Source organism: Takifugu flavidus, chromosome 22, assembly GCF_003711565.1.
Source record: "Takifugu flavidus isolate HTHZ2018 chromosome 22, ASM371156v2, whole genome shotgun sequence".
Lineage (NCBI taxonomy): Eukaryota > Metazoa > Chordata > Actinopteri > Tetraodontiformes > Tetraodontidae > Takifugu > Takifugu flavidus.
This window is the reverse complement of record NC_079541.1, coordinates 2,361,371-2,374,676: the sequence shown is the minus strand read 5'-3', so window position 1 is coordinate 2,374,676 and position 13,306 is coordinate 2,361,371. Positions and strand designations below refer to the sequence as shown.

The 13,306-nt window shown below is 51.5% G+C and overlaps 1 protein-coding gene across 5 annotated transcripts in view; it reads left to right on the top strand.

Moving 5' to 3' along the window:
- cald1a (caldesmon 1a) overlaps positions 1–13,306 on the top strand; it is a 36,818-nt gene that overhangs the window by 18,246 nt on the left and 5,266 nt on the right. For 2 of the 5 annotated variants that reach the window (XR_008948157.1, XM_057021781.1), the window contains exons 1-8: positions 678–952; positions 1,463–1,547; positions 6,150–6,287; positions 8,231–8,634; positions 8,797–8,819; positions 9,931–10,040; positions 10,246–10,513; positions 12,110–12,247. Coding sequence is in view for 4 of the 5 variants with exons in the window: in XM_057021781.1 (XP_056877761.1) it covers positions 1,471–1,547; positions 6,150–6,287; positions 8,231–8,634; positions 8,797–8,819; positions 9,931–10,040; positions 10,246–10,513; positions 12,110–12,247 (1,158 nt within the window). In the remaining variant the exon portion in view is untranslated. Of the gene's footprint in view, positions 1–677; positions 953–1,462; positions 1,548–6,149; positions 6,288–8,230; positions 8,649–8,796; positions 8,820–9,930; positions 10,041–10,245; positions 10,514–12,109; positions 12,248–13,306 lie in introns of those variants that run through there. The other 3 variants (XM_057021782.1, XM_057021783.1, XM_057021784.1) reach the window with 3 other exon arrangements.

The following is a 13,306-nucleotide window of genomic DNA, read 5'->3' as shown; positions in this document are numbered from 1 at the left end:
CACGTGGAGTCCCGTGTGTGTTGGCTGGGCCGAGGACGGAGCCAGAAATTATAGATGTTGGAATGACGTCGCTGTCAGCTTACGCATAACATCCGCCTTTATCTCAACACACCCTCATCTCATGTTTCGCTAAGGATAAAAAGTTTGGGGCAGGTCTCTGGGGGCGGGGCCTCGACAGTTTAGCATTAGGTAGCATCGGGAAAAAGCTAATCATCCGAACGAGTCAACGGTGTCTATGTTTAGCTGTTGTTTAAAGTTCCGACTAAATGTTTGTAGCCTACCATGTGACATTTGAAAAGCTCATACAGCCGCAGAGGCGGTCATGTTTGTAGTCCTATCCTATCCAGGTGAATGATACCAACATTCTATGGACTACAACAGGGAACTAATACAGGATGCTAGCATGGACAGGGCAGGATAGGCTAATGATAGCACCGCTTATCACTTTATGAAGTCTCCAGTGCGTCAGCGAGTCAGCTAATTGTGACCTGGACTGTGTGATGAAAGGCCCGAATCTGGTCGTTTAATTGTGTTATACCCCAGAAACATGTGTGTCAGTTAGCATGCTCCTCCGTGTTGGCAGGGAGTCCCAGCCAAAAGCTACAGGTTAGCATGTTCGCTCTGAAAATAGGGCAGAAGGCGCTGTGGTGATGGCGGGCAGCTGGGCTCCGGGGCAGAGTCGCGTCCTGGAGGGCAATTTAGCCGAGCGGTGACATGGAGGTAAACGACACGGGAAAAGTAGCGGAGATAGCAAAGAGAGAGGGAGGGATGTCTGAGGGACAGAGGAAGGGAGGTCTCCGAGGAACGGAGGGAGGGACGGCTCTCGGGGAGTGGAAGGAACAGACATTTGCCTTCTGCCAGAGTCTGGACCGTGGAGGGGCAGAGGTGTCTGCTGGGGGAGGCATTATGAGAAGCTGCCGCAGGGCGGAAAGAAACAACAAGCTAATCTAAGGTACGACTGAGTTCTCCCTCCGTTCCTTCACGTTCGTCCGGTGTTTAAACTGTATTTGTTGCCTCCACGCGCTGTTGTTTGACGTTCAAGTCCTTGTAGATGAGTGATAGGAGGCTCCGCTCCTCCTGGGTGGTCCTCGGTGCTCAGCCAGTCACATAACCCAGAGGGGGTATTTTTAGCCAGCGTTGCTCTTCGCTGACTGGCTCCACATCCTGTGTTGTCTTTGTCTTTTTCCATTTTCCGCCTCATCTGTGTATTTTGAACAAAATGTGGGGGAATAAATCCGTCGCCACGGTAACAAACCCCGACGCTGCCTGGGGAATGATGACCTGAGGTGTTCGCCTCCTCGCTGTATACGTCTTGGGATCCATCCCAGGATGTGTGTTCCCCGTCCAGGGTGCATTCCTGGCCCCTTTTGAGGTCACGGATACACTTTGACATGCTGAAAGTTTGGAAGAGATCCCCTGTAAACATAGCTAAGGCTAGCCTGACGACGATGTCTTCGTTTAGGCACCATCATGGAGGAAATGGACTTCGAGCGGCGCCGGGAGCTGAGGAGGCAGAAGCGGGAGGAGATGCGCCTGGAGGCCGAACGGTAAGAGCTTTTGACGTTAGCATTTGTAGCCGGTTATCACTCAAGGCAAACAAAAAAAAAACCCCACGTCCGTTAGCAAAGGTGGGCGCTAGCTTTCACAGCGTCTCCCTCCTTTAAGCCGCCTTCAGAAGATATTGCTCAGCAGATGTTGGCCACACAAGTTGGAAAAATAAAAGCCCGATAAGACATCCAATAATGACCGCAATGACCTTAAGGTGGGAGGGAGCGTTCAGCGGCATCGATGGCCTCCCTCGCTCCCTTCAGTTTTTCCACCCAGATGTTCCTTTGCAAACCCTCTTTGATTCCCCCTGAAAAAAAAAAGCTTCCGCCAATTGATCGGGAGTTAGCGATCGCTAATAGCAGCGGAGGGGATTTATTGGGTGCTCGATACCGAGCGCCGAGGAGTGCGCGTCGCACAAAAGCACCTTCGCCTCTGCTGCTCCCGTCCAATTAAGGAAAGGCCGATGTGGATGCAGATAGCGGCCAAGGTCGCGTCCCTGCGGGATGTAGTTTTGGCGAGTTTTGTCCGAGCTGCTAACTCGCTCGCGGGAGAAAAAAACACGCTGATGCTTCCCTCCGATAAGGTCTTACTCTAATGCTAATGGTAGCTAAGGTGGTAGCGGTTGAATCGCCATCTGATTAAAAAAGTGGCTCGTTCGGCTTGTTAGTGCAGAGCCATTTTCATTTGACCCTTGGCCCCCACAGACCCCAACAATAGTGAATAGTGAGCTAGCAGAATGGCAACCCAGAGCTAAACTGGACCAACGGGGGTGTCGCTAACGTGTTCAACGCAATAATTAGTCATTTTAGGTGACGTGTAAACCTGCTGAGTGATTACGCTGACATTCAGGGAAAAATGGGTCTTTATTTCACACTAAATCGCTGCTTGTAGGTGATTTTTTTTTGTAGTTTGAAGTATAGAAATAAATAATTAAGATCAGATCAAGCTTTAGCTTACTTATTGGCGCGGAGAACACGGAATTTGGCAGAAAGTGTAGACGGCGGGAAGAGGCGCGTTAAAAAAGGAAAGCTGGAACGCGTCCCTCATTTGCATTTCAAGCTCGGTGGGCGTTTGTTCGCGGCTCTTTATTCGTCTGGACTGGTGCTAATTTCAACTGACAGGCGACGCGCCGCTTCTGTTCCCGTTAGCTTACGTCATCACGTCAAATCTGCGCTGGAAAAAAAAGAGCAATGTTGCTATTTTGGGTCGGACGACATGCTGTCTCATGCTTCGGGTCAAAGGTCAGAGAGTGAGTCTCAAGAGTAATGCTGAGTGTGCTCTGCTACGCTATGCTATGCTACCTTGTAATGTCCTGTTAGGATTCATGTTGTTGAACAAACAACTCATTACAATCAAAACTAAGTGGACATACAAAATATTCCGCTTTTTAAATCATCGATGCCGATAATCTGTCGTTACTTTAAGATTCTTTAGGTTGCGTCTTTACACCATGCGAAGCTAAGTTATTATACCGCTGTGCTAATATGCTTTATACTTTTATTAGCATGGGGTGTTATATGGTCATTTACTTTGTTTTACGGTACACGTTAGCATGGGCGTCTGTTAGCATCCTCTCGCCGTCCTGTTTCAGCTCGGCTCAGTGGAGTGAAGGCTGGACGAGGGGACGGGTCGAATAAAACCGTCCAGAAATCGCAGCGCGTGCGTGGCGCCGCTCCATCGGAGCTCAGGAACCAGCTAAGACGTCTGGAATTTTCCCAGTCAATTTGGTGACCAGAGGCTATCTGTCTCGGCTAAAAATAGTCCTCTTTCGGACGTTGACAGTTGGACGGAGATTTTTCGGGTCTCGGCCGCTAAAGGAGCGGTCCGAAGGTTTTTTGGAAACGTGTCAGTTTGCGTTCTCGTGGCGCGTTAGATAAGAAGATTAGCGAAACTCAAGCCGCTTCCCTGGGCCAAGAAAAACAGCCCCTCACATGACCTCCAGCCAAACCGCAACTTGTCTCTCGACTTTCCGAGTTCAGCCTTAATGCAAGTAAACAAAAACGCTCCTTAATGAGGAGCTGATTTAGGGGCCGGACGGACGGTCGTGATGAATTTGGAAAGCTTTCTTTCCTCCTTTGATGTCCTTTTTTGGATGTTTCTTCCTTCTCCCTCCTGTGTCATCACTTCCTGCTCTTTACTCAGCTTCCTCCCTGTCGCTCATCCCTCCAGATGGCAGAACTTTTCCACTTTTTCTTTCCTTTCCCTTAAAAACTCGCCGGTCTGGCTTGTAAACCAACACAGCACATACCTTCGATCCTCCCTCCCTCTTGTCTTCTTCCTCTTTTCTTTGGAGTTTTCAGGAAAAACCTGCATCTTTCTTGTCATCCTATGATTTGAATCTTCTATCTCTCTCTGCCAGTTCCTCACTTTCAATCTTGGCATGTGCCGGGCCGCTCCCACTCCGAGAGACCAGGAAGGGCTGAGGAAATAACACCCATCCTCTGCGAATGAGCCGCCCCCCCCCCCCCCCCCGCCCGCGGTGAATGGATCGTGCCAAGCATTGCCTCAACCGAGCTTCATTTAACTGTTTTGGGAGGAATTTATTCCCTTTTAGGGACTATTTTACTCTAGTTTGTGTCGGAAAACAAAACCAATTGAAATAAGCCAAAGGTTTTTGTCCTGGGAAAATAAACCTCGATGGCGTTCGGTAACCACAGCAACCTATACGTCTGGCAGGCTCCGCCCCCTGCCGTTGACAGGAAGTCACATGACTCGTGACATAAAAGCTGCCGTGTTGAGGAAAATGGAGATGGATTTTTCTTGAAATGATCCTTTCATTGCAGCGTTTTTACCCCCCCCGGGGAAGATTTGTTGAGTGCACGTTTAAGTAACCATATGGTGATGTTGGGGGGGGGGGCGAGCAGAGCCGGGCGGGGACGCCGTGGTTATCTGGGCGGGCGGTAGGAAGGGGGGCGGTCCGGAGAGGCCAGCGTGGGAATGGGTCAGCGTTTCTGAGCCCCCGCCCGGGCCCCCCCATCCCATCCCGCCTGGCTTTCCCCCCCCTCCACATTTCCTTCTGTCTTCCTCTCCTGCTCCTCCTGGAGGGGGTGAAGGAGTCTGTTCTCATGGGCTTCTCCCAAATTGTTTTTCGCTGACATTTCTGAGATATTTCTTTGTAAGGAAAATATTTGGACATATTTCTCCCTAATAGGCTCATTTCGAGGGGCCCGCGCGCCGACGGCTGCTCCGCCTCGCGGGAGGGAAAAGGGGGAAGACCTTTAAACGGGACTTTAAACGACTGGTTCGGAATCAGCCGCCGGTCCGGAGATTCTGCCCCTAATCTGACGCTCAGACCCAAATTACACAGGAAAAGGCCTCGCGTTCCTCCTTTTTCCATTATCAAACACACCCTTTCCTTCACCATATTTCATTTCCCACTCCGGCTCCTTTTCCTCCCTCTTTCCCTCTCTCCCACCCCCCCCCTTCCCTGTATCCCCCCCCCCTTCCCCGTATCTCCCAACAGTTCTGCGTCAGTATGCCGATAGAGTCTGGGGCCTACGTAAGGAAGGGGATATTAAATTAGGGCTCCGCTTGTGCGCGCGCGTCTCCAGCCAAGCTTGTGATTGACGGGAATGCTAATTCAGTTTGTAGGAGTTTGTTCTCCCGTCCTACTCGGGAACATTTAACCCCGAGTTTGTCAGAATCGTCGCTGCAGCCGTCGCCGCCGAGGACGCTTTTGTTCCATTTTTAGCTGCTGTCACTGTCTTTCTCATGACATTTGGGGCTGTTTCTGGGATGGTGCCGTCCTTTGGGAGCCGAGGCTGCGTTTTTTTTTTCCCTCCGTAGAAAAACATCACTCTGGCATTTTAAGTAAGAATTAATGTTCTTTCTCCTGCAGGGAAGAACCGTTGAATTCAAATGTGATAAAAGAAAAGAAAGATAAAAGAAAAAGAGGCAGAAATCATTCTTTTGTTCAAAGTTTGACGGAAACAACTTTGTCATAAGTTAGCAAATACTCGAGCATCATCTCATGCGTGAATATTGGAGATAAAAGAAGGCTAAAATAACTTACGTTTATGGGTTGGTGGGCTCAGGAGCGCCCCCTGCTGAGGTGCAGTGGTAGTGCCGCTCAGCGCTGGTAAAACGAGCGCAGCATTCAAACACGCCACTGATCACGAGGATTGAGATTAGACTGGTTGCTGGTAATACTTCCGATACCTTTGGCTGTAACATGCTAAGCTATGTAGCTCAGCTTCGCGGCTCCAGACTGATTAGAAGGCAGCGAGGCTCAGGCCGGGTAACGCTGAGCTCATGGAGATAAGGGTCCATAGGAGACAGCTTATATGAGTTGATGTTTCCAAAGAAAAGCATTTGTGATGTTGCTAAGCTAAGCTAGGTAGCCTTGCTTGTTCATGCACATGGTCACGGTTCGATCACGACAAGAATAACTTTTTATCAGCTGACAAAACTGCAGCCGTGATCAGAAGCTCCGTGACTGATAGGAGAGAAGAAGAAAGTCGAACTCCTCCCGCTTTGGTCGCCGCGGTGATTGCAGGCCAATTTGAGGAATTCTTCCTTTGAAGGCCTAAATTGCGGATGCCGGGAAGAGAAAGGGAAAAGGTCTCTCATTTCCTCGCCGTTGACTTTCCTCTGCCTTTCAGGATGGCGAGGAATGAGGATGACGAGGAGGAGGCGGCCCGGGAGAGGAGGCGCAGGGCTCGCCAGGAGAGGCTAATCAACAGGGAGATGGAGGAGCCCAGCGGACAGACGGACAGTGTGGTCACCGCTAACAGCCACAGGTGAGTCACGCGTAAAATCTATACCTCTGACAAAAATCCATGTTTTGTTTGTGTCTCTGACAGGAAGTTGTAGCCTTTCTATCAACGTGTTTAGGTTAGATGGTGATCTCCGGCCACTAGAGGGCGCTAATCTGCCACTGCCTGTTTATTAACATGGAAAATATGTTAATTCTGTTGAGACTGAGCTGGAACGAGATGCCAAAAAGCAGCATAAAATAAATAACAGATGAATAATAGAAGCAGATGTGGCTTTAAAAACTCTTCAAATTTGTTGTTCTTCATTCAAATGAAACAAACATCCTCTCCGAAGACCTTTTGAACGCGACGGGGAACGATTGAAATCCACAATCTGCATTTCCTGGACCCAGAGTTGCCCCCATTGTTACCCTGATGACTGGAAAATGTGGCATACATGCAAGAATAATCATATTTCAGGTTTATAGACTAAGACTGGGAAAACACAGTAAAACTTGCTCTCATTTCCTGCCCATATTTGTGTACGCAGGACACAATATCCAAGTTTAACTGTGCGGTCTGACCATATTTGCACTGCTGGCTCGTTCGCAGGGCGCATGCTTTAATGATGAGTGGCTCTGAAGATGTTTGTAAAACCCGAATTTGAACCACATTAAGGAAGCTGCAAATATGCAAGTTTTCGAATTTGAGGGGAGAGCTTCGCATATCCCGTTTCACAAAGTAGCTAAAGGCTGCGTCTCGGCGGAATTAAGCAGTTTCTCCTTTTTTAAATGCACCTTCAGGAGGCCGTTAACCTTCAGTGACCCTTCAGGAAGCAGCTGCAACCAGGGGCCTGAACCGCTCCCCCCCCCCCCCCCCCCCACGACCTGCCCCGCTTCCTTTAGCCGCACTGACGTAGCGCTCGCCAGGTCACGGCCGGTACCGGCGCCGCATGATCTCACCCCAAACTGCCAGAGACGATCAAATGGCCGCCAGCGTTTTCTGTGCGAGCGCCTGAGATCGATGCTGACGAGAGGTGGTGCTGGAGGATGCTGCGATCTGACAGCACCGACAGCAGGACCGTCGGGATAATGCGGAGCGGGTCGGAGCGGGTCGGAGCGCCGTGAGTCACGCCGCCGGTGGATGCACAGTTTGTGTTTTTACTGGATCGGAAGACGTAAACATTTCCAGTCAGAAGACTGGACGGCGGCTCCGAAAGTTCTCGTCCAGATTCAAGGACGACAACATTTAGATGGACGTCGTGCAGATTTTCCTGTTTCCTTCAGGACGGTTTAGGTGCGTGTGGAAATTCCCAGAGTTTTCTTCTGGTGAGCGCTTCAATCGCGGTTTGTGGTCGTTTGTCAAAACAAATAACGGGAAGAAAGCCTCGACGATGTATCGGCGATCTCCTCGGCGTGGAAAAAAGCCCCTCCAACATTCTGTTAGGTGCAAAACAGAAGCAAAACAGAAAAATTCCCAATTCAGATTCCCTGTGAAATGTAGATTTCTCTTTACATCCTAATCACCGTGACTGTTAGCGCGCTAACATTAGCATGCTGGGAGCATATAAACCTATAAGAAACATTTCAAGTGGTGCCGCCATGTTTTAGGTCTGGACTGTTTTAACCCTTAACGGGGTGTTGGGAGGGGGCGGAGCCTATCCCAGCTACCTTCAGGAGGAGGAGCCCCTAACCCCCGCATCGCCCCCTTTGACTGGCGCTCCGATCAAGTTGATTCCCAAAATTCCAGAACTTTGAAAAGTTCTCACACCCTGCAGGAAGTTCTCATTTCACTGAAGCACTTCCTGTTTTAATGTACCACACCGGTGCCAAGCCGACATTAGTCGGGGGTTCCCCGGGGCTTCGTCAGGGGCCTGTGGGGAATCCTGTGCTAGCCCTGCTTCACCTTACAAAAAGTAACAACTGGTTGATGACTTCCTGCCCTTCCGTCCTGGTTCGGACTCGACTGAGGTGTGTGTTTCCTCCCAGTGTGACAGAGATGGCGAGCAGATCTTACGGAGGCGGCGCCGGAGACGACGAGGACCAAGCCCTGCTGGACCGCATGGCCAAGCGCGAAGAGCGGCGGCAGCGGCGCCTGCAGGAGGCGCTGGAGAGGCAGAGGCAGCAGGAAGCCGAGGGCGGCGAGAGCCTCGCCGCGGAGAAAGACGACGCGGAGGAGGACAGGCCGTCCTCCCGGCGCCGGGCTCGTTACCGTGACGGCGAGGAGGCGGAGGAGAAGACGGAGATGCACGCCACGAGGAGAGAGGAGAAGGGCCAGGAGGAGGCGAGGGAGGAGGAAGAGGCTGCACCGGGAGGAGGAGCGGAGGCGGAGGAGGAGGAGGAGGAGGAGGAGCAGAAGGTGGAAGCGGTGGAAGACGGTCTGAGAAGATCCTACCTGAGGGATCAGGTGAGTCACCTGTTCCTCCAACCGGTTCTATTACCGTGGTAACCGTGATCCGGTTCAAAGAGGTTAATGAGGTCACAGGTTCTCCCTGCACGCCTTCCCGCTCCACACGGACAGCGGCACCAGCTCCACTCGGAAATTTCGCCGCCTTTCAGGGCGCCCGATGCCAAATATGTGAGTAACGCCGACGTCAGAAAGTGACGCACAACGTGTACTTTCACGCCGCGGCGCGAAGCTGCGGCGCCGTCTAACGGACGGTGTGGCGACGGGGGGTGAGAACGGGCTCCGCGGGGTCACGCCACCAGAACGGCTGTTGCCACTTCCTGTTTGGCACGGTTCCGTTTCTACACTCTCAAGCATGAATTATGTTGCTTATTTTATGGTTCGGGTCAAATGTTTTCAGATTCATGTGTTTAAGGTGGTTTAAGACCCAAACTGGGTGTTTGGTTTTCATACCGATGCAGATTAAGGAAAATTCTGCGCCAGAACTGTTTGGTCGGCTTCAAACGGACCAGAGTTCATTCAGGAAGTGAAGCACAGACAGGAAGTGAACCACGGACAGGAAGTGAAGCACAGACAGGAAGTGAACCACAGACAGGAAGTGAACCACGGACAAGAAGTGAACCACGGACAGGAAGTGAACCACAGACAGGAAGTGAACCACGGACAGGAAGTGAACCAAAGAGAGGAAGTGAACCACAGACAGGAAGTGAACCAAAGAGAGGAAGTGAACCACAGACAGGAAGTGAACCACAGACAGGAAGTAAACCACAGACAGGAAGTGAACCACGGACAGGAAGTGAACCACAGACAGGAAGTGAATCACAGACAGGAAGTGAACCACAGACAGGAAGTAAACCACAGACAGGAAGTGAACCAAAGAGAGGAAGTGAACCACAGACAGGAAGTGAACCACAGACAGGAAGTAACCACAGACAGGAAGTGAACCAAAGAGGAAGTGAACCACAGACAGGAAGTGATGCAAAGATTGGAAACGAAAAATCTGCGACAGAAATAGTCTGGCAGGGTGAGAAAAGGCTGGGAAATGTCTCGTGGCACTTAATTATTTGTGGTCAAGATTCCCAAAGATCCAATGGCAGGAGGAGAGTTTTTATCTCCAGGTTTCACCAGAATCCGCTTCACTCCCTCAATTCGCCTCTTCTGGATTTACAGTTTTTCCAGCTGACTCTTAACAAACGTGCACGCAGAGAAACTGCTCTCATCTGCTTCTGGAGTGCGTCGCATGTGTCCGGGGCGCCGCTGATATCCGACTGTCCTTTTCTAGGAGGCTGATGAAAGAGACGGAGGCGAGGTGGGCAGGGAGGAGCAGAACGGAGGGCTGTACGAGGAGGAGCCCACCCCCAAACAGCACCGGAGACCAGAGAGGACCCTCAGGTACACACGGGCCGCTTCAATCCTTCAAATCAGAATTGGATGTTTTCCAGGTAGTTTCGGGTTTTACGGGAGAATCTCCCCCTGAAGCACGTCTGATTCCGAAGCGCTAGTTTTGTTTCCGCTGCGTTTAATCCTGACTGAAAGGTTTCCTCGGTTACACGTGAAACATTCGGCCTGTATCGGATGTCTTGTCTGTCCGTCCCAGCCGAGGCAGCCTTCGCTCGCCCGAGGCGCCGGCGGACGACGACCAGGACGACGCGGCCCGCCTGGAGGCAGAGCGCAAGCTGGAGGAGCTGAAGCGGCGCCGCGACGACGCGGAGAGCGAGGAGCTGGAGAGGATGAGGCAGCGGCAGCAGGAGGCCGAGGCCGAGCTGGAGGAGCTGAAGAGGAAGAGGGAGGAGAGGAAGAAGGTGCTGGAGGAGGAGGAGAGGCAGAAGAAGCAGGAGGAGGCGGAGAGGAAAGCCAAAGAGGAGGTGCGGATCCATCCTTGTTGGAAAGATTAGCTTCTTTCTGTCTGTTCTCGTTATTTCCTCGCTGCATCCAGAACAATCTGTGATAAAAGGTTCGTGTTTTGCCGACGCTGCTCCATTTCCCTCACAGAGGATTCCACCTTTCACGAATTTTGACGTATTTTGTTGTTTTGGAGGGACTCGGGGAGAAACATACAATTTATCAGCTTGATGTACGCAGCTTAGCGTTGGCTAATAGTTCTATTACATAAGACAGCTCCTAACCTAATTTGCCAAGTATATTCTTGACCTTCTGCACATCCAGAGACGTTTTTAGTCTCACCAGTCTGTGTTTGTTTTAGAATACAGCGGAAATGGCTAGCATTGATGCTGCCAGTACAGCCATTTTCTCCTAAATTGCTGGTACTTAGCTGCTAATAGGCTAAGGCAAGAACCACTTATGGCACAGAATTCATTTTTTAACATCATAAAGGTTGGATTTTCCATGAATCAACCTTCCTGCAGCCTCCTCGCTTTATCCACATTAACATTGTGTATTTGGGCCACTCGCGGAAAACATTCTCTGACCTCGAGGCCCGGAAACGCCGCTGCTAGTTTAGCAGCCTTTGCTAGTTGGATTCAGCTCCAGCCAGTTTTCCCAGACTTTTAAGCTTCCCACCCACAGTGTCACCCCCCCCCCCCCATCCCCACCCTCCATTGTGAGCCAAAGCCATGCATCACATCCATGCGCACGCCGCGGCGACATTATCTCACCGCACGTCAGCGTTATCTGGGTCCCCACGAGCAACCTGGTGAAACCCCCCTTTCCCCCTCGGCACATACCTCAAATGCGATAACCTCCCCCCCCACACACACACACATCCACCCCGTGTGTTCACATCTGTATTCAACCGCACGTTTTCTCTCATTCTTTCGCCCCGAGACCCCAGCGTTCCTCGTCATCCCGACCGGTCGCCTTTGTTGGCGTTGGCTCCGACGGCGGCGGCGGCGGCCCGTCTCCTCGCGCTCGGCCCCGCGTTCGTCTCCTCTGGTGTGATGTTAATGAGGCCTTTTGCTTTGTAATTAAACGATGGCCCTTAGATACGGAGAGACTAATTAACCAAGACAAGTGTGCTGGAGAGGGCTGAGAAGCTGCCAAGCACCAGCCAGTCATGAATGCAGCGTAAATGTTCAACGTTAATTGTTACAACAGGGGCAAAAACAGTCTAAAGAGCTCCAATCTGCTTTTTTTCTGTCTTCCTTCTTCCTCCTGAAGGCGCTGGCTGTAAATAAGAATTTGCTCAGAGGAACTGAATCATATCTCTATTAACATAATAGTAGGAAGTCAATTGGAACGCGCCGTTTGCGTCCGCCGCGTTCCTGTCGGCGGTCGTCCATCATGCTTTGTATCGGGCCATTCGAGGGGTTGCCGGCGCAACCTCTCCGGGTCAGGAACCGCGGGTGCGCAGGGAGAAATGTTTTCAAGTCTCCAACGGCAACAGTGGTGCGTTTAGAGTCGATACAGGCAGGAAGAGGGCCGTCGCTGTGGCTGGGAAACGTCAGAACGCCCCCTGGCGGCGGAACGACGTAAGACATGTTTTCTGTAACACTTGTTCTCAGGAGGAGAAGAGGAAGATGAAGGAGGAGATCGAGAGGAGGAGAGCGGAGGCGGCGGAGAAGAGGCAGAAGGTGGAGGACAACGTGGACGAGGGGGACAGACCCTTCAAGTGCGTCAGCCCCCGAGGCTCCTCTCTGAAGGTCGGTCCGCTTCTTCAGCGCCGTTTTTCCTCAGCGTTCCAGCGCGTTGAATAAAGCGCCGCCGGTCCGGAGGTGGTGGTGTTGTTCCGAAGTACCTGGGCGACTGCTGTAGCGCGTCGGGGCCCGGTTTGACCCTCCCTCCCCCTGCCGCGGCCAAAGATAAACGGTTGTCACGGCGACGGACTTTTAATCAGCTGAAAAGTGAATCATGTCCGCGGCGCCGCCAACAGCCGACTCCCGCGCGCTGGAAATTGATGGGGATTTTTTCAGCCAGTGGAGAAAATCTAATTAGTGGCGGTTAGCGGCGCTATCCATCTGGCCCGGGCCCGGCGAGGCTTCTGCTGGCTCGGATGGCGCCGGATTCAGATGAACCGTTTCCCTGTGGTTGGTTTCTAAACTGTGATTGACCCCCCACACACACACACACACACACCACACACACACACAAGACGCCGTGTTGCTTGGTGATCATGCACTCTGTAGGTACAGTTTGTCTGCCTGGTCGTTCCCGCCTGCCGCTGCCTTGCGGTGCTTTTTTGACCACGTGACGCCGTTTCCCCGCCTCCGAACGCTTGTTGTTTTTCCGATGAATGCCCGAAAGCTGCTGTTTGTGTCCAAAGGTGTCATCGACGGGTTGTTATCGATGATTCCTGGTGGTACAGCAGAGCTCCGGCATTCATCCGGGAGTGCTTCGCGACCCCTTTGTGGTGTTTTTCCCACTGCAGGATTTTCCAGTTTTGTGTCTCTGTCTGCCGCTGGTGCTGGGCAGTCGGGACGGGTACATAAAAGAACCAAACACATCAAGAAACAATTCATTATCACTTCAATGCCCAGTTTTTTTTTCCAGTATAAATATTGCAACACTCATTTGGACCTACTTTCTCTGAATGCCTCATTACATTGGCTCAATAATTCAAGCCTTTCCTGCGTTGTTTAAGACAAACGGGCCCACAGGATCATTCTTGATTGCTTTCTGCACCCAAATACTGAAACGGGAGCAGATATTAATACCTAAAAAGTGCACTACTTGTGTTCTTTCGTAAAATGAGGCCTCACTTC